The 22,202-nt window shown below is 34.1% G+C and overlaps 2 protein-coding genes across 2 annotated transcripts in view; one reads left to right on the top strand and one right to left on the bottom strand.

Moving 5' to 3' along the window:
* Positions 1 to 7,630: 7,630 nt before the first annotated feature.
* LOC131153787 (uncharacterized) lies at positions 7,631 to 8,071 on the top strand. The gene has a single exon (XM_058106246.1). It carries the CDS (start codon positions 7,631 to 7,633, stop codon positions 8,069 to 8,071), a length of 441 nt encoding a protein of 146 aa, XP_057962229.1.
* A 3,813-nt stretch (positions 8,072 to 11,884) lies between these two features.
* The window catches only part of LOC131153786 (uncharacterized), a 28,643-nt gene continuing 18,325 nt past the window's right edge, over positions 11,885 to 22,202 (bottom strand). The window contains exons 3-4 of the mRNA XM_058106245.1: positions 12,718 to 12,812; positions 11,885 to 12,597 (exon numbers count right to left, since the gene is read on the bottom strand). Of these exons, the coding sequence (XP_057962228.1) occupies positions 11,885 to 12,597; positions 12,718 to 12,812 (808 nt within the window). The remainder of the gene's footprint in view (positions 12,598 to 12,717; positions 12,813 to 22,202) is intronic.

The raw sequence follows: 22,202 nt of genomic DNA, 5'->3' as shown, positions 1-22,202 counted from the left end.
TTACCGTTTTCCCCAACTTTGGAAACCAAATTACTCGAATTTAGAAAGAAATCAGTGCTATTAACAAGTTTAAAACATAGACTTCAGTCACTTGAATTGTGAGGTCAATCGCCTCGACTAATTCAAAATAGCGCTCCAGAACAGGAAGTAGCAATTTAGTTGCCTGACCACAAGAATTCAGTCGCCTGACCCTATTCTGTTTTCTTATTAATACTAGCAGTAGCATATTAGTGGTCTGATAGATAATCATCAGTCGCCTGACCACTATACTTCTTAGTGTTTTTCTCATTTTGATTCCAAAACTTGTTTTTGTTAACTTTGAAAAGTATTTTGGACCTTATAAAAATGCTTTCCATATTCTAAATTAGGTCTCTAAGTTCAAAATAAATCCTAAAAGCTTCAAACACAACATTGAAATTTAAAGTACTCACATGAGACTCTAAAAAGATAAATACAAATAAATTCCCAAGTCTTCATGTCGTATAGCTTCAATAATTGATCAACTCTTCAATACTCTTCATATTCCTCATGACTCATAGCTTTATGTCTAAGCTTCTTTTAATGTTTTCAAGTTGGACAAATTTACTTTGTAAAATACTTGATTCCTGAAACTTAACTCGAAGACACAAGTTAACCTTAATTTGTTATCATGAAAACGACATTAAGTCTTGTTAGGGCAACACTGTTAATATTCGATCCCTTGATTATGGTGGAGTTACTTGGGAGTCATGAACTTTTATTCCAATAATTACATGAGATTTATGAGACTTTAATTTGGTTTTTATAAGGGGTTATGAATATTATTTTTTTAACTCTGTTTAGGCGTTTTTAATTTCATGCTGTTGTTTTGTACTAAGCCTTATTAATGCTTGTTGACCTTGTGAGAGGGTTTCATTGATTAGAAATGAGTTTGATGATACAAAAATTTGAGTTCTCTCATATACACAAAAGATAATAATGGTACTAATAGAGTCTTGAATGTTTAATTTGGTCCAGAGATGTTTTGAATCAGAAGTGGAAAGGTGTGCACATTCATTTCGCATTATATTTTTATGTTTCTTTACTATTAATAAATACACCTATAAAACAAGAACACATACACACCCCTTAAATCATATCCATATTATTTTAAAACGGTTGACAAGGTGCACAATTTCTGTAATGACCTACTAAGCTGGTGTAGCTTATTCCTTCTTATTATTCTACAAGCACAAGAGGGAGCGAAAGACATGGAAAGGCTTCCCATTGCTGAAAATGTTTAATGAAGTCAAGCCTTGTCTGATCATATGCTTAGGAGTTATGTGTACTATTTATGTGAAGTAATACTTCTTTGCTATACATATACATGAGCATATATGGATAACAATATGAAAATGATTTAGGTTTTTCTTGAAAATGTAAATTTTGATTATGATTTAGACTTTGATTTTAATTAAATCCTAAAATGGTTTGGAAAAAATAAAATAGCAATTGATATGACATGGTAAAAATATCAAATATGAGAAAAAAATTAAAATATTAAACAAAACCCCTAAATGAGTAGTTATTAAAAGGTTCTTACATCCTAATTAGGTACTCTTGGCTGAGGTATGACCAATCATTTCTTTAGCTAAGGGGCATGACACAAGTGAAGGTACTAAAAGATAGCTATGAAGACCCTATTATGACATTAAAAACTAGAGTTTTTTTTCGAATTATCTTCTTTTAAAAAAAAAAAAAAATTAAATAATATCCTTTTTGAGAAAATAATTCCCGCAATGACTCTGATGTAATCTCGCTACTTCAAGTAGCGAGATTTGCTACGTGTCACTTTGAGAATTATTCTCCCAAAAATAATATTATTTAATATATATATATTTTTTAAAAATTAAATCGAGAAAAAACTCCTCACCTCGAAGTGAAGTTTTGAAAAGTGCTTTCATGAACTTTGACATTTTTCGAGGAGCAGGCTCAGACTAGACCCTTCCACTCTATCTGCCATCCCTATACGTCAGGCATCCCAAAAGAAAAATAATTTATTATTGTCTTCAGTTATTAAAGGGAAGGGAAGGAGGTTGGGCTTGGGGCGGTTTGAGTGGTCACACCGTCGCAGTCCAATTGGGTAATTATTTATCCCTTTGAACCCACTGCTCTAATATTTTGTATGCTGCTGCAGCACACCAATCACCAGATTGGAGATGGATAAGTAGCATGTTGTACCCATTAACTTTTTCTTTCGTATATATATCAAATAAGTGCCATATCTTTGAGACTTGAGCAAATGAATATAGGGATTGCAATCAATGCATTGTCCTATATAATATCTGCAGACTTGAGCATGAGGATTGGATGCATCTGGCAGCACGCCAGATGCTGGCTTTTCTTGGGAAGGAAAGAAATACAGGGTAGGTTCATCCTATTAAAAAAATAATATTTTAATAACTCACCCCTTTCCCATGCTGTCCCTCTTTACCCAAGTTTAATCACAAGAAACAACCATTTTCTTATGGCCAATTACGCACAAAAGCCGTCCATTTCCCACGCTGTCCTGTACATGTGTACTGAAGGGGTTAAAATTGGAAATTTATTTTTTCTTTTTTGAGATGTTTTGGTCGTGTAAATTGACAAAATATTTTTTTTCTAAAAAGCGAAGGGTCTCATTCTGAATGAGAAAATATTTTGGAAACTAATTTTGTTTCAGAAAAGGGTCATTTTAAATATGATTTAAAAGGGCACTGTGTACCTGAAAATTATAGTAACACAATTAATTATATTTTTTTTTCTTACAAAATAAGTCAAGCATGTGAAGAAATGAAAAAAAAGAACAACATTCATGAACACAAACAAATCAAACTTGGCACAAAATTTTCATTCCATTAATTCAGAAAAAAAAATGTTCAATATCATCATCATCATTATCCGTACCATCAGCATCATGGGAAAAATAGAAAATGGACGGGACAACATGGGAAATAAAATAAAAGTTTCATTTTTTATTTGATTTTTTTTAAATAAATTATTTGATTCAAGAAGGAAATCATTTTAATTAAACATGATTAATATTTAATAAAAATTTAAAAAATCATGTAAAAATGAAAGTTTTATTCTTAATTTACTATATATATATATATATATATATATATATATATTGTTGGGAGTCCCAGCCCGGAGTATATAGTCTAGAGGGGGGGTGAATAGACTCTTTTCGTGGAATACATATTTTTCTACAAAATAAAAATTCTTGGCAAGATACAAGAAATTATATCGCAATATAAATATAAATCATGCACAAGATATAAAATAAAGAGTGTAAGGGAGAGAAAGAATAACACCGGTATTTTTACGTGGTTCGACAGCAAAACTACGTCCATGCCTTAGCACCAAGCCAAGGATTCTACAATCCACTATAATCGCTCCTTTCGCAGCGAAACAAACCTTACAAACTCGGGAACAAATCCCTACTGCTCACTAAGAGTCTTTACCGATTCGGTTCACAAAGAACCTTACAACTTGGTTCACAAAGAACCTTTCACAAGAAGATGGAAGATTACAAAGAATGCTCCTTACAATGAGCAAATATGATTTACAACTCAAACCTCACACTATTCTCTCAAGAATTGAATCAAACACAATAAGTGAGCAAGAGAGAATGAGCACATGTAATGAAGAACTAATATGCAATGTACTAGGTTTTGTATAAAATGATGTTTTTTACTAACAATGATCAAAGACCTTCAAAACCATGTTAATACAAGTCTAATAGCTTATATTTATAACCCAAGAGCCTTAGGATCCATTAACTAGCCGTTGGGGGGAAGAAAATATATTTTATTTGGAAAATTAACCGTTTTCCACCTGTCAGCGTCATTCTGCTCGTTAGATTCGTCGACGAATCCCCTGTGTTCGTCGAAGAGGTCTCTAAATCAGAAAAAGTCATCAAAATGAAAGTTGTGGCATTTTGTCTTAGCTTTCCAGAGACCCCAAAATCATCCCATTTGGACTTTTCTATCAAAAGTTATGCTCAAAATTCCAAAGGGTGTTCAAGACTCAAGGTTGCACGGTAGTGACGATTGCTTTTTTTTCCTTGTCAAAAAGCGTTTTAATGACTTAAAACATTCTTGGACAAGTATATGAAATATATTGAGTCTAATGAAGATTAAAACTTGTACAAGTGAGTTTCCCCATAAATATAATATATCTTGTTTTATGAAAACATATTTGAAAACTCGTTTTGATATCTTATATGCTTAGTATGTCCTTTATTGAAAATATGCTCGAATTTTAGGACTTTAGGACGTAGAGCTAGTTTTGTAAAATCGGGACCAAGTTTTGAAAATGTTTATAACTCATACATTACTTAACACTTGTCCCATTTTGAAAACTTAATTGAGTATAGGATTATTTTGACAACCTCTTTGTTTTTACTTTGAAAACTATGAATTGTGAGTTTGTTGCTTTTGTGTAGATCCTATATGCTCATGTGTCCTAGTATGCTTATGCAATGACTCAACTCTTACTTAGAAATCATGCAAGACACACACTGCAAGAGTTATAATACGCACTCACTCATACAACCCTTATTACAATTAATTTATATACAATAAAAACTTCGGGATGTGCTTTGGTGCTTCTGAGTCAGTGTCCTTCCGATATTTTCTATTTGATGTCTATTAGGTTCGATCTTTGCTTCTGATTTGGTACCTCTATGTATCTGACACTTTGTACCTATACTAGATAAGATCTGCAAGGATGGAAAATACTAGAAACAACAAGTAGGTTAATATCATCAAAACATATACACCAAGATAGTGTAGCTGATAGGGCCTAAGATTAAGCAGATTCTTAATAGGTTAGACATTATCAAAACAAGACAATTAAGCTTACGTAGCCTCTAAGGCTAACATTCTCCCCCTTTTTGATGTTGGCAAACCATTGGTGTTCTATATGGGTTATGTTTTAAAGCTCCCCCTTAATTTATGCGCTCCCCCTAATCTTTGCATTTGTGTTTGTTCTTACTAAGGCTTATTGTGTAAAAATAATCTTACTTAGAATCACTAATGAGTTGTTATCATCAAAATAAGACAATTAAGATAGTGTAGCTGATAGGGCTAACATATATATATATATATATATATATATATATATCTTTTTTTTTTTTTTTTGTTTTCAATTTTGAGATAATTAAACATAAAAAATAAGGCATATATATATATATATATATATATATATATAAAATAAAAAGGGAATAATTTAGTAAATTGGAAACAGAGTGGTAATGAATGAGGCCAAAGCATTAAAGAGGAGGATGCGGAGGCGAGGAGGGGAGCAACAAGTGTAGTTGGTTTGGGAAATGGACGGGACAGCATGGGAAAGGAGTGAGAGGATAGGAAGTGTCAGGGATGGTCTTAAAGGTAGGGTGATATTCTAGCACGCCTTCCAGAGCACACTAGCAAAATAGTAAAACCCCAGCATTTATTTCGGGTTGTCCCATTTGCACCTTGCACAATCCCCATGCAATTTTTATTTAATTATACGCTTCAAAGGAATTTTTGCCCGTTTTATTTTTTTGTAAAAAAATATATTAAATAATTTTTTTTGAGAAAATAATTCTCGAAATGACACGTGGCAAATCTCGCTACTCAAAGTAGCGAGATTTGGTTAAATTTCACTACTCAAAGTAGCGAGATTTGTTTAAATCTCGCTACTTTGAGTAGTGAGATTATGTAAGAGTCATTTCGAGAATTATTTTCCAAAAAAAGATATTATTTAATATATTTTTTTTAAAAATAGATAAAGTAGGAAAAAACTCTTAAAAACTATGTAGAGAGCTATTAATGGTTTTGGAGTTTTTGACATAGGTAGGCAAGATCCTTTGGACAATCATAGCCCTTAATCTAGGATTGTTTGATGGTCCTAGGGAGGAGAATTTATATGCGGGATCTACCCTAGCCTCCATGTTGTTCATGTGCATGTTTTCTAGATGTGAAACATGGTAAATAGGTTCCATTCCTATATGTTTAATGCAAATGCGTATGGGACCCATTGTTATATGTTTCACATCTATAATAAAATAGGTACATGGAGACATGGAAGGAAATGTCCCTTCTATAATTTACTTTAGGGAGTGACTTAAACAAAATTTGTTAATAAAAAGAAAGTACTACATACAACTTGTTTCCTCAGGTATTCTTGATCATTCACTCTTTTTTTTTTTTTTTCCTTTTTGGTGTCTTCTTATGCTCTTTCTTTCCTAAATTGATGTTAGAGCTGATTTGAGGATTTTTCCCCATTATAAGAACATCTTTAGCCTTGAGCCATCTCTTCTTATAGTGGTCCTTCCTGACTATAAAAAGTAATGGGTGTGGCACCACATTTTCCAATATGCTTGAAATTAACTATTCATATAACAACCACTACCATAGACATACAAATCCTTGTTGTCATTAGTTTGGACTATAGCTCCCGTTCAAATGGCCAAACCTTTTGTATGTTTGTTTGTGTGTGTGTAGGTGCTGTCTTGAAAATGCACTCAATCAATTACTTATGTGGGAGTTTATGTTCAAATAAGAAAAATTGAGATATATTATATGTACAAGTTGGAATGATTTTTCTTATTTCTCATCTATAGTCTAGATAGTAGTAGGTCCCATGCAAGGTTTGGCAATTTCACCTATTGTGATTGATATTGCATTAGTATCTTTTCAAGCATATTGGCTATGTTTGTTTCCTCGAAAAGTTCGGCTTGGCTTGAGGGCCATGACTCAATGGTTGATGCAAAGATGAGGTATTGTAGTGGCAGAAAATATAATAAAGTCTGCATGCACGTGATTATCTCTGTTGGAGAGTTCCATCAAACCTAGATGGTTGGGTAGGAGAAGCTCTATATATATTCGCTTGACTATGGAGTCACCATATGTAGCTTTTACTCATGTTCAAAATGACAACATTAATTGTTAGTTATCACATCTTTCTCATTGATCTCCTTTGGGAGTCTAGCTGCTCGTCACCTACAATTTGTATAGTGCAAAGTCTAATGCAAGGGTAGATGATTTCAGTTGTTGTGAAAGGTATTGCTTCCTCATCTTTTGAAATGTAGTGCATAGATATGTGTGACCAAAAAGTTAACAAAAGGCTTAAAGGATCATGATTTGATTAGTCAATGCATAGATGTGATCTTGTAGTTGTAGGGGTGGAACATATATATGACAAAACTTATTTGTGATTATTGTTCCCTCAAACCTAGATGGTAGGGTAGGAGAAGCCATATGTATGCATGTTTGACTGTGGAGTCACCATACTTTTATGCATTAATAATTGTTGGGCCTTCATTTAGGACATCATCTTTGACACAACCTCTACTGATACGTGCAATGTACTTGATGAATAATGTTACTTCAGAAAAGAAATAAAATAAAAAAGTAACGATGTAGAGATGTAGCGGCCCACTCCTTGATGGTGGTGACAATGCAATTTCACGGCAAAAAGGACAGCGCCACTAAAAAGCCTTCCTCATTTGGTGGGATTGCTCTGCACGTTGCCTTCAAGATGAAGACATCGAGTTAAATGGTCCCAACCGAGGACAACGAACCCTCATAAATACCTTACTCTACAACTCTCTTCATATGCGCAATATTTTTCAGACAGGTTATCGATGGAAGCTGTTTCATTTAATTTCTCTTTATTCCTCCCGTCTCTCGATTCATGCCGGAAAATGGTTTCTGGCCGACGAATGAAACGCCGTTCTCGCGTTCGTGTGTCGAAAAGAGATGGGGATTTCAGTTACGGTGGGAAACTCGTCGACGACAACATGATCGTTCTGAGAAAGCGAATACGGGAGATGAGCATGGCGGAGGGTAGTTACGTGCCGCCCTCTGATTGGATGGATTGGGAGAAGCAGTACTACAAAACTTACAATTCTGATGTCTGCGAAGCAATGGGGATTTTGCAGTCGGTGTTGATGAATACGAGGCCGAGCTTGGCTCTCGGAATCTTCGTTCTTATTGCGCTGAGCGTACCAACATCGGCAGCTGTGATTGTGTTTTGTTTAGTGGGGAGAGCTTTGGGGATGGTAGCTGGGTTTGATTATTGGTAATCGTCCATATGTAAAAAGAGGTGATATACAGTGCTTCTTCGGTTCATAATCCTAGCTACAAGTTTTCTATTCTTTAATGTGAATAATCTTTATTTAGTGTATATTATAACGGTGGAGTATTAAATGACATACATTGCAGCAACCTCACTTTCTCACTTTGTTAAAAAAGTTGTCCCAAGTAATAAAAGAGAGGAGATGTTGATTGATCAAAAAGAAAATAGAAAGTCAAATTAGGAGCTTGTCATCATCATCATAGTTAATTTAGATATATCTCGTGATTAATCAAAGTAGTTGAAGATATATGAAAAGAATTAGCTTGCCTTTCGTCGCATTTAATCTTGATAGCTACGGTGAACGTATAGAAGTAATAGAAAAAATGGATTGGAGGTGAAATACACATGGGATGTAAGCATACCAGTTAGGATTATATTAATTAAACCTCATTATAAACATAAACTTTGCAAGTTGATTGCCTCAATAAAAAAACATTAATTAAGAGCACTTAGTGCACCTTTCTGTAATGATTGATGTTAACCATTATTAGTATAAGGACATTACAAAGGTGAAATTTATGCTAGCTTTATTTTGACAATGAACCTAAAATCAAGGAGTATTTCCAAATTATAAAAGGAAAAAAAGACTTAAAGGGCAACATATCTTAAGGAAAAAGGTGTGCAATCTTTGACCAATCTAAATAATTTGGAAAAAGCCCAAGGAAAGTATTGACTTACACATGGGAGGGTTGAGTAAAAGCATTCTTTGGACTATTAATTTCATTTTGTGGGTAGTATAGTAATACAATAACATATGAAGACTAAAGGCTCATTATTGATCTACCTTAATCCTAGTGCCCTTTATAGGAAGTCATTCTTAAAGAAGAAGCCATGATGGCTTCTTTTTCCTATCAGGATACAGTAGCTTACCTCTATCAAGTTGAATCTCAAATTACCTTGATATATATGGTGAGCTTGGCATGTGAAATTATAATTAGGGAATAAGATGTGGTTGTCAATAGATTCGCCACTGAACTATTTTGTCCTAGGTGACATTACAACATCTATTTCAATTACTACCAATTTTAAGGTCCACTAGTTACTCATAGTGTAACGCCCCGAACCCTTATTTGGTGCGTTATTCCTGAAAATCTTCATGATATTCCATAAACAAATACATACATACGCAGCGGAAAACATAACTATGATTCTCATTTATACAAATATACCAGAGTGTACTAATTTTACCCATAATAACCATTCATCACCTGCATTTCCATATGTACACATCTCAATAAACAATCAGTATTCACAACATCAATATGTTCCACAATCATCCATGAAATCCAGAAGACTTAAAACATAAAACATAACTTATATACATCCCAAATTATCATCAAAATGTATATATATCCCTTTCTCTATTTAGAACTCAAAAATGCTATATCCAACTCGAGCTCTCTAAGTTTAATTTCGTGGTGGTCCTGAAAAAGATAAATTTGTATTTGGATGAGACACATCTCAGTAAGGGAAGAAGAAATATATATTAAAACAGCGTGTGGTCACATGAGAATATAATCAAAATTTTAATATCATTTGCAAACCATTAACATAAATTATTAAATCCATTTTTTGATCGTATTCAAACGCATGTAGGGTATTTACCCATAAGACTACCCAAGGATAGGGGCGATTACCCGCCCATACAAGTAGCACCCCTCTGCCTTGATACATTAGACAACCCAAAGGTCACAATTGAAGCATACCGGGACACTCAACTTACTTAGTAAGCCCTCAAGTGATAAATTAATCTCGTACTCACACAGTTCATACAAAGTTTACCAGCGAAGGCTCTCGAGAATAAGTAAATCTACCCACCCATAGAAGTAGTTTCCCTCTACCCTAGTGCGTTATGCAGCCTACTGCTACATCTGATACTATTAGCGCACTTGCCTTTCTCAGCAAGCCATCAGGCGAAGAATTGCCCCGCCCTAGCGTAACATGTTCCACTAACATAAATACTGATAATACCATAATACATTATTATGTATGTCATTACTCAACCATCCATAACTATTCATGTTCATTACTTTAGCATTTCATAACATTTCACTTTACATAACCTTTCACCTTTTACATCGTTCACATTTCATATTTCATATCCATTTCATTTACATTTCCATTACATTTCATTAACATTTCATTAACATTTCATTCATTTGTACTACAACATCTTTTAGTTGTACATCAGTTAGTCCACATAAGAGTGCGCTAGAATCTGCTAACACAACTCCTTTTAGCTGTCATCAATTAGTCTACAACTCCTTTTAACTGTCATTGCATACATGGTTGCATTATCAAACACAGGCAACATAATCCTTATAACATTTCATTAACAATGCATTTCTTACATAGCCTGCATCTCATACATGTAACATATGTTCAAACAGCATTACTATCAACTCATGCCACATATTTTAGCAGTAAAATTCATACATTGCCTGTAAAATAAGCCAACCAACATTTAACGTTTATATATTGAAAATATACCTTTATTTCTTACATAATTATCCTGAAAATATTATTCACTTTCATCAATTCATTTTCACATATACATAGCTAAATAAGCAGTCATAAGCTCAGAAAAACATTATTTACATGGTTGGCATTTTATGCTCACATGAAATATATATACATATATAACATAATCCATTTTCATTTAATATATGAAAATCTGATTTAATATATAAATTTTCCCCTTACCTAAATCCTTAAACTACACCAACAGGTATCCTGAATTGATGCCTGTAATGCTCACCCGGTCCCTGGTACAAAAATCCTAATTTAATTAAATAAACTCCAAATAAACTACTATTTCTGCCTTTGCCTTAAATAAACTTTTGAAAGCCTAAAACTGAAAACCCTAACCCTTACCGCCACTTAGGAGTGTTTCCCGAAAAGCCCATTTTAGAAAACTAATCTGCTAGATGTGTAGAGAATCTTCCCTAGAACACCGTAGCGACTTCCGATCGTCGATTCGGGCTAAATCTGGGCCGAATTCTTAGAGAGAAGGGAGAGGAGACCACTTTAGAGAGAGAAAATCCAAGGAAAATGAATTCCTTCTCGTGGAAGCAATCCTGATTCAATTTATAGACATTGTTGCCACGTGGACTCATTGATGAGGAGATAGGACTCGTCGACAAACCAGTGAAGAACACTCGTCGGCAAGGCCGTGAACTCGTCGACGAGTTTTAGAACATCTCAGCCCTCTTGGTTAATCCTTGTCGACAAGACATATACATTCTCGATGATGAGTTTTTGAAGATCTTTCATCGACGAGACAATCCTCGTCGACGAGCACTTGCCTGTACCCTTTTACAATTTCTTTTCCCTTTTTCTTCTAAACTTTTCTTTTCCCATATTTTCCTTTATTCCTTATTTATCTTTTTAATCTATTATTTTTTTCTAATTATTTTATCATTAAAATTTTTTGAGTCATTACATTCTCCCCCCTTTAAGAAATTTCGTCCTCGAAATTTTACCTACTAATCATCCTTTCACATCATTAGAATTCATTAAGTCATACAATTCAATATGTATATCACCCAAATCCCTACATTATTTACAATAAACCACATCATCATAAACATTTAGATCATCATGTATACTGCTCAATCATCCAAACTGAATTAATTTATAATTTCCTTAATCATAAACTCATACCTACTTCTCTGATGGCATCCTCCCCAGCCTAAAGTGTATACAGTCGGGGTGGAGCACCTCTCCCAAGTGGTACCTATTGTTTTCCCCGATCCTAGTTCTAAACAAATACCATAGGCAATGGTTCCCAACAATTTTTGTTGATATGTCCCGGTTTACCATTCCTGAAACATTTTGGAGTGCCAAACCAACATTCGCCCCTGTGCGTTTTATTACATTTCTGGCATATGGAGTCCACTATCTCCTTCCCTTTCTTCCCTGATCCCTTACTAGCCTCAGACTGAAAACTAGATGGTACAGGCCTCTTCTTCTGCTCTGAAGGCTCTGTGCTGCTTTGGGCACTCTTCTCTAGCATCGAAGCCTTATCAACTAAATCTGAAAAATTCTGAACCTGAAACTCCACCACCAGCTCGTATATTCTGCACCTCAGGCCTTTCTCAGATTTCCTGGCCTTCCTTGCCTCGTTTGGAATAAGAAATGGTGCAAAGCATGATAGCTCCACAAATTTTGCTGTGTATTCTGCAACAGTCATCTCTCCCTGGGTCAGGTTAGTGAACTCTTCAATCTTTTCCTCTCTGAAAGATGAAGGAAAATGCCTGTCAAAAAATAGCTCATTGAATCTCTCCCATGTAAGAGCTATCTTTACCAACCTCTGGTCCTCTAGCAGTTTTGTAGAAAGCCACCAGCATTTCGCCTCTCCGGCCATCTTGAATGCAGCATAACGGACCTTCTGCTCGTCCGTACAATCGAGTACAACCATGATCTCCTCCATTTCTTGTACCCAATTCTCTGTAGTCATTGGATCAAGTCCTCCTACAAAGGTCGGAGGATTCATCCTCAAAAACTCTTTAATGTTGCAGCCCTAACCTGCAGGTGGACAATTCTGTTCTTTAGGATCCTTTTTCATCTCTGCCTTAACCTAGCAGGCTATACCCCACAGCATCTTAGAGGTATCAATATCCTCTTCACTGGAAGTATCTGAACCTTCCCTTCCTCCAGCCTCTATATTCTCATCTTTAGAGTCCATCCTGAAAATAGGACAGAAAAGAGATAAGAAATCCATATCATAACTCCAATACACAATTATATAATTTAAATCTAATATACATCCAAATTCTCCATATAAGGACCAGTCTCACAATTCAGAAACAAAATCATCTAAGGTTTACTGTGGCTTTTTTGAGGCTGTCGACTGCTTTGGAAAAATCATAGGAAATCGTCGATGTACTTCCACCTTTAAACTACAAAATAAAATCCTATACTTCCTTACACCAAACCTACTACTCAACACCTAACCTAACCTATCCATCTAGCATCCTTATCCTAACTAATTCCTATACTTTGGTATAAATCATCCCTAATTTAGCAAAACCAAAAATCTATTTCTCTGATACCAAATTATAACGCCTCGAACCCTCAAACCCGGTTTGGTGCGTTATTCCTAAAAATCCTGATATTCCATAAACAAATACATACATACACAGTTGAAATCATAACTATGATTCTCATTCGTAAAAATATACCAGAGTTTACTAATTCTATCCATAATCCATAATAACCATTCATCACCTGCATTTCCATATATACACATCTCCAAAAACATTCAGTATTCACAACAGCAATATGTTCCACAATCATTCATGAAATCCAAAATACTTAAAACATAAAACATAAAACATAAAACATAACTTATATACATCCCAAAATATCATCAAAATGTATATATACCCCTTTCTCTATCTAGAACTCAAAAATGCTATATCCAACTCAAGCTCGATCTCGTGGTGGTCCTAAAAAAGATAAATTTGTATTTGGGTGAGACACATCTCAGTAAGGGAAGAAGCAATATATATATTAAAACGACGCGTGGTCAACATGAGAATATAATCAAAATTTTAATATCATTTGCAAACCATTAAGATAAATTCTGAAATCCATTTTCTGATCCTATTCAAACACATGCAAAGTATTTACCCATGAGACTATCCAAGGATAGGGGTGATTACCTGCCCAAACAAGTAGCACCCCTTTGCCCTGATACATTAGGTAACCCAATGGTCACAATTGAAGCGTACCAATGCACTTACCTTACTCAGTAAGCCCTCAAGTGATAAACTAATCTCGTACACACACAGTTTATACAAAGTTTACTAGTGAAGGCTCCCAAGAATAAGGAAATCTACCTGCCCATACAAGTAGTTTCTCTCTGCCCTAGTGCATTATGCAGCCTAGTGCTACATTTGATACTACTAGTGCACTTGCCTTTCTTAGCAAGCCCTTAGGCGAAGAGTTTGCCTCGCCCTAGCGTAACATGTTCTACTATCATAAATACTGATAGTACCATAATACATTATTCTGTTCATGTTCATAACTTTAGCAATTCATAACATTTCACTTTGTGTAGCCTTTCACCTTTTACATCGTTCACATTTTATATTTCATATCCATTTCATTTACATTTCCATTACATTTCATTCATTCATACTACAACTTCTTTTAACTGTACATCAGTTAATCCACACAAGAATGCGCTAGAATCTGCTAACGCATCTCCTTTTAGCTATCTTTGCATACATGGTTGAAATATCAAAGACAGGCAACATAATCCTTTTAAAATTTCATTAACAATGCATTTCTCACATAGTCTGCATCTCACACATGTAACATATGTTCAAACAACATTATTATCCACTCATGCCACATATTTTAGCACTAAAATTCATACATTGCCTATAAAATAAGCCAACCAACATTTAACGTTTATATATTGAAAATATACCTTTATTTCTTACATAATGCCAAAAATATTATTCACTTTCATCAATTCATTTTCACATATACATAGTTAAATAAGCAATCCTAAGCTCAGAAAAACATTATTTACACGATTGACATTTTATGCTCACATGAAACATATATACATATATAACGTAATTCATTTTCATTTAATATATGAAAACCTGATTTAATATATAAATTTCACCCTTACCTAAATCCTTAAACTACACCAACAGGTATCCTGAACCAATGCTTATGATGCTTACCTGATTCCTAGTTCAAAAACTCTAGTTTAATTAAATAAACCACAAATAAACTACTATTTCTACATTTTCTCAACTTAATAACCTTAAATAAACTTTTAAAAGCCTAAAACTGAAAACCCTAACCCTTACCTCAACTTAGGAGGGTTTCTTGAAAAGCCCAATTTAGAAAACTAATCTGTTAGATGTGTAGAAAATCTTTCCTAGAACACCATAGCGACTTCCGATCGTTGATTTGGGCTGAAACCAGTCCGTATTCTTAGCGAGAAGGGAGAGGAGACAAATTTAGAGAGATAAAGTCGAAGGAAAATGAATTCCTTTGCGTGGAAGCAATCCTAGTTTAATTTATAGACGCTGCTTCAACATGGACTCGTCAACGAATCACTGAAGAACACTCGTCGACAAGGTCGTGAACTCATCGATGAGTTTCAGAACATCTCAACCCTCTCGGTTAATCCTCTTCGATGAGACGTACATACTCCGCAATGAGTTTCTAAAGGTCTTTCATTGATGAGACAATCCTGCTCATCGACGAGCACCTGTTTGTACCCTTTTACAATTTCTTTTCTCTTTTTCTTCTAAACTTTTCTTTTCCCTTATTTTTATTAATTCTTTATTTATCTTTTTCATCTATTATTTTTCCTAATTATTTTATCATTAAAATTTTCCGGGTCATTACACATAGGGTCCAAAGAACTGATAGTCTAAGGTTTGCATACCAAATTCAAGTTCGAGAGAATGGTTTACGCTCATCCTTTCAAACAGATACCATGGTGACCTTGGGATGTTCAAGTGTTAATCAAATGAAGACTTTGATTCTCCAATTTTAATTAATTTACCTTCTCTCACCTTGAGAATTCCATGAAGAATGTCATCACTATACTTCCAAGTTCTGTCATAAAATTAATTTATTAGGATGTTTTTGTTTCTTATTCAAGTCAATTTATTAACAACTCTCCAATTAAATTTCAAAGCACATCATGCAACATCTTGTTTAAGGCTCCCTTAAGTGTAATACTTTCCCAAAAAACACCCTTTAGAGACAAAGAATTCCTTTTCTTATTTCAGAGGTGTTTGGAAGCAATCCCCATCTTGTTTTAAGGAAAAATTCTTAATGTAATTAAAGATGACTCCCTATTTGAAATAAATTAAATCAATTAAATTCCAAAAAAATGAAATTGAGAGTCCTAAGTTTAGGCTACACTAGCAATGTATAGACCCATAAAATTGAATTAATGAGAAAATAAAGAAAAGAAGGAAATTTGGTTTGGTGTAGACCAAACCGTCGTTTAGGCTGCACTAGCAATGTACAGACCCATAAAATTGAATTAATGAGAAAATAAAGAAAAGAAGGAAATTTGGTTTGGTGTAGACGGTTTGGTGGCGGGGGGGGGGGGGGGGGGTCAAAAAACCGTCTATGATTTTGTGTAACCGAGGTCCAGTAATGGTAAAATAGTAAAAAATAGAAGGGTTAAAAACCCAAACCGTCGATGGTTTGGGAAACCGTTGATGGTTTCGTCTGGCAGTGCTAAATTAAAGGGAAAATCCTTCAACTTATTTCATTTAAACAAAAATAAATCTCCCACTCTCTCTCTAAACCTAAGAAACCCTCTCCCTTCTCTCTTCAATTTCTCTCCGATTTCAATCCAATTTGACGATCAGACACCACCATGGGGTCCTAGGAGTGACCCTTAGCAAGTTAATCGGAACAGGTTTTCGATTTAGGTGTTCCAGGCACCACTCCAAAGTTGAGGTAAGAGTGGTGAATATGTTAAATGTTTGGAATTTAATTTATTAAATGGAGTGTATGGGCCTAGGAAATGAAAATATGACTACAATTTTGGGGATGAACTAATTGAACTGGTATATATGATTTCAAGGTTTTGAGCTCCGAACGCCACATGCGTGGGTTTAGAGATCATAGTAAACACCCTCTTAGTAAGCAGGTAAGGGGAATAAATTATAACAAGTATTTTTGGGAAATTAACTGTTGATTAAAGTATGTGAAATTGAGAATATGGTATATAGTTTGAAAAACTATGATAATGGATATTTCCCTGTAATTATTATGTTTTGATTATCAGTTAAAAATTTGTGTGGCATGAGAAATATGAAAAAACCATTTTATACTAGGAATGTGCTCTATACTGATATATATATGATTTGCATTGAGAAGTAATGAGATGAGTTATACAGATGTTTTATACATAAATGAAAATATGAGATATATTGATATGTCTGATATGCATATGAAGATTTGAGAAATATCGATATGTTTTTATAGAAATGATGGTATATGTTTTATTTAGTAATAATGAAATGAGATACATAGATATACTTTTACTAGGAAATGATGAAAATGCGTTATATAGATATGTTTTCAATAAGAAACGATGAAATATGATATACAATTATGTTTCTATTGAGAAATGATGATATATGTGATATACAACCATGTTTTACAGAAATGAGGAAATGAGAAATACAAATATGTTTTATATTAAAAATGATGATATGTGATATACACAGAGATGTTTTATACAGAAATGTTGAACTAACATTTATACAAACATGAGATGAGATATACATAGATATGATGAGAATTATACAGAAATGATGAGAACTGTACAGATATGATGAGATATACAGACATGATAAAATACAAATATAGAAATGTGGAAATGAGGACCTTGATGGATCATAGTTATATAGAGAGCACGGTACTGTTGCTAGCATATGTGTTAGTGCAACCACATGTCTTGTATAGAGTGTGGCGGGATAGTCGATTGGGCTTGCAGAGGGAAGTTGATCGCCCTTGGAGTCCACACCAGGCTGTGGTAGGCCAATCATACTATAGACGTATACAATTTTGATCTAACTTGGTAGGCCAACCACGATTAGGTCTCGCCAACGGGCCGCACAACCCGATCATGTGGGGTGAATACATGATGATGTGATATGAATATCCTCAAGATGGTTACTCATTACAGACGCGATAATTGTGATACAAATATGATAAACAACCATAAGCTAGAGACACATCGTGTTGCATACTGGTGGAAGCTCATGAGCTAGAACTTGTTTATGAAAAGTGAAATGAAACATAATTGTATATCTTAGATATGATGAACGGCCATGAGTTACAGACGCGTAGTGCTATATGCTGGTAGATACTCATGGGCTAGAATATGATTATGAGAGACGAAAGCTTATGAAAAGATGTTGATATATGATTTTAAGAAATGAAATCTTATGAAAACATGTTGACATATAAATATGAGAAATGAATTGAAAGCTTAAGAAACTATGATATATATATATATATATATATATAATTGTGAGTACCAATCTATAAATTTTTCCCAGTTGATATATTTATTAATGATGAATGTGATATGATATATTAAACTCATATTGCCACACACTGTGAATAATTTATTCCGTCTTACTAAGAGGTGTCTCACGTAGAATTTAAAAATTTCAGGAAACCAAGATAGACAAGCAGAGAGAGTTCCGAGGGAGAGGAGACCATAGTACCCTAGTAGTCAGGGTAAGTGTTTTTGTGTTGGGGATGTGTTTTGTATGATCCCAGACTATTTTGTGGATGTATATGGATTCGTGGATGTATGGTTGTATAGAACACTGCTATTTGTATTTGGAATGTTGTGTATATTGACTTCCTATTTGGTATACTTTTATGAGATGGACTGATCACCCGGTACCTTATTTCAGGTTGGGTCATGTTGATATGGTATTAGAGATAATTGGCAGATACTTGATAGAGAAATTTGATAGATGTGTGACAGATTATTGATTATTTATTATTGGAAAAAAAATGGTAGAAAATCGGGTCGTGTAAATCATAGTTTTGTAAAACACTAAACAGCCATAGCTCTGTAAATGAAACTATATAATCTGTGTATCATAATTCTATAAAACTATATAATCGTAATTCTGTAAAAGCTATGTAGAATTCTGTACTATACCAATATTTCTCATGCCACACAAATAAATAAAACTTATTAACTATAATCTGTAAAACTGTATAATTTCTTACTCTAGAAACCCATAAACATATACTGCACTTTATTGGTAAAAATTTCGGATTTAACCGGCATAGCATATTTCCCTTACTTGACTAACTGAAATTCATTTACTACTTTTCTAACTTACGCTTGTAGCGTTCGTGATTCCAAGACCCTGAAATTATACACATATGTATATATCCTTGTCAATCAACTAAATATCTAGAATAATTATCATATCCACGTTTTTCCCAAACACGCATTTTCATACTTTCCTAAACCATAAATTATTTATTAACTTTACCTAGGTTCCTAAGAAAATACTCGCTGGGATCCTCAACCCATGTCTGTGTTGTTTGAAAACTCAAACCCTAAAATCACAACACCTCAGTTTAATCAACTCAACTTCAGTATATTTTCATCTACCACAAGATCTGGGTTCAGAAAAGCCTATTAACTATATAAATCCTAAAAATAACCTACTCACCCTGATTTTTGGATGGTGTCTGAACTTCTTAAACCAAAATTCTACTCTAGTTAAGTTGTAGAGAATCCCCCCAGGATCATCATGGTAACTTCTGGTTGTCAAAATGGGGTGAATCGGAGCGAGAAATGATGAGAAAAGGCAGAGGATCTGAATTTTAGAGAGAGAAAACGAAGGAAGGGAGATTTTTTTGCCAAAAATATGATTTTTGTATATTTATAGGTGGCTGGCCACGTGGCTTCATCGACGAGACACGTGGCCTTGTCAATGAACCAAAGAAGGGAGTTCGTTGACGAAGGGAATGAATTCGTCGACAAACCAAGGTATGAAATTTCCCCTCTCAGTATCTTTTCGTTGATGTGTCACTGAAGCTCGTCCACAAACTATAAAAGGGCGTTCGTTAATGAAACCAGGGCGTTCGTCGACGAACCCTGCATTATCCCTTTTTGGATTTTCCTTTTCCTCCCATTACCTCCCTTTCTCTCTATTATTTAATTGCTATTATTTTTTGGGTCTCTACAAATGATGTTATCAAGTCGATATATTTAAATGTCACTCAAGATCTTTAGAAAACTTGCTTTAATAGAGTAATGAATCTCAGCACAATAACTTTGAGTTTTGATATTCAGCTTATAATAATTCAAATTAGCTTTTCAATATATCAAATAATATAGTAAGCTAATAAAGAATCAAACTTAGAAATTCAACAACCTTTCAAACTTCAGACTTTGATATCAAATAAGTTTCTTGAATTTAAGTATGAAGTAAATCAGTAAGTTAATGGGCTTTGATATTTATCAATCAATGCACTTCCTTTAATTAAGGTTTCCGCGAACGATTAATCAATGTACTCCCTTTAAGGTTTGCGCAAAAGATCAATCAACATACTTCCTTTAATTAAAGTTTCTGCAATCTCAATAACAAATTAATTTCTAGCACTTAAATAAAAATCCACACAATTTATATATATAGAAAATTAAAGAGTAGGGGCAGAGAGAGACGTGAGATTTTACGAGGTTCGGCTATACCGGCCTACATCCTCGCCTTAGGCAACACACTTAAGGATTCCACTATACCGCTCTTTTACAGGTGAAGGAAACCTTTTACAACATTCCTTCAATAGGATAGAGCCCTCCTCTCCAAGTGATACCCCACGCTCGGTTCACTCCTTCAACTAGGGTGGAGCCCCCTCTCCAAGCGATACCCATGCTTGGTCCAACAACGATTCAAAAAAATGAACCATCTACAAAAAAAAAAAAAAAAAAATATTCGATGTACAAAGACACTCTCTACAAGAGCTGATTAGTACAACAATAAAGCACAACTATATACTTCAATTCAAAATAACAATAGAAAGAATTTGAAGCTTTAGAAGTATATCACCGTGAGCTTCTTTCTTGATGGAAAGAATTCAGCATATGCTCACAGATTTGGGAGAATTTCAGAGCAAAACTTAGTAGAGAACTTTAGCAAGTATGTGAGCAAGAGAGCTTTGAAAGTATTGTAAGCAAGAAAGCTTTGATTGCTGTGTATTGCTTGGTGTATTCAAAAACTTTGTCTCAGGGGGTATTTATAGATGTAAAAAGGTTAATTTCGTGTTTCCCAAGTTTTCATAATGAATAGTTTTCAAAAACTCAAATTTGGAAACCTCTCGTTATTTTTAAAATTTGAATTTTTGAAAAATCACTTGACTAGATCACGAAGGGTCAGTCGCTTGGGTCATTAAAAACACTAAAAATTCAAAGATAGTAATATGTTAGTTGACTGGGTTGACAAGAGTCTGTCACCTGGGTCCTCTCAAATTTTCCCAAATTCCTTCTATTTACATGTCAGTCGCCTAGGCCAACACAATTAGGCGCCTAGACAGGCAAAATTGCCGATTTTTGATTTGTTTCCAAAATCTTTTTGCTTTTTTATATTCCCCAAAGTAATTTAAGACTTTTGAAAAATATATTTCGAGGTTTCTCAAAATATGGTCTCCAAGTCAATGATTTTACTAATAAGCTTCAAATCCAACCATATCATCATTTGAATGGAGTACTTATATAGAGACTCTCTTAAGACTTAAACATATTCTAAGCTTGGAGTCTTCATGCTTGTCATTTGCTGAGTACATCTTACCTTTAAGCTTCAATTCTCTAAGCTTTCATCAAAATTTTCTATCTTTGAATTCAAGCTTCTTTTTCTTTTGTTTCATCATGGGCCAAGCATAATCTTCATGTGAGCTTCTTTACAAACACATAAGTTTGATCCTTTAGAGACTTCATTTATTATAAAAACTTTTGAGCTTGATCTATTTTTATGAAAGCTTTTGAGCCTTGAAACGTATCTTAGCAAAACATGTTAAGATCCTTTACTTTGTTATCATCAAAACAAGATTCATAAGCCTTGTTAGGCCAACGCAAATTTTAGGGTATTGTCATGTGAAATTAGTTTGGATCCCTTTTGTACCCATATATTTTAACATAAGATTTCCTTTTTGTAAGAGTGGTGCCCATTTTTTGGATTTTTTAAAGACTCATTTTTTATTTGCTAATATTTTGTTAACCTTCTCTTTTACATGAAGGAATTTTGAAAGCACGTGATTCGAATTTTTGAATTTTTATTTCAAAATTTTATTTTCCAATTTCAAATCATTTGGTGAAGAACTAGACATAATCTTAACTTCCAAATCCTCATTTTCCTTTTTAAAAGATTCAATTTCATTTGCCAAAATATTGAACTTATTTTTAAGCTCTTTATATTTAACATCAGTAGACTCAAATCCATCACATTTCATTTAAAGCATTGCATAACTCATCATAAGAGGGTTTTTCATCAAGTGCAGAATCACATACCTCTTCTTTGTCTTCAATAGCTATGAGGTAA

This window comes from Malania oleifera, chromosome 4, assembly GCF_029873635.1.
Source record: "Malania oleifera isolate guangnan ecotype guangnan chromosome 4, ASM2987363v1, whole genome shotgun sequence".
In the NCBI taxonomy this organism is placed as follows: domain Eukaryota; kingdom Viridiplantae; phylum Streptophyta; class Magnoliopsida; order Santalales; family Ximeniaceae; genus Malania; species Malania oleifera.
The sequence above is the reverse complement of the archived record's forward strand: the minus strand, read 5'-3'. Positions and strand labels throughout refer to the sequence as shown.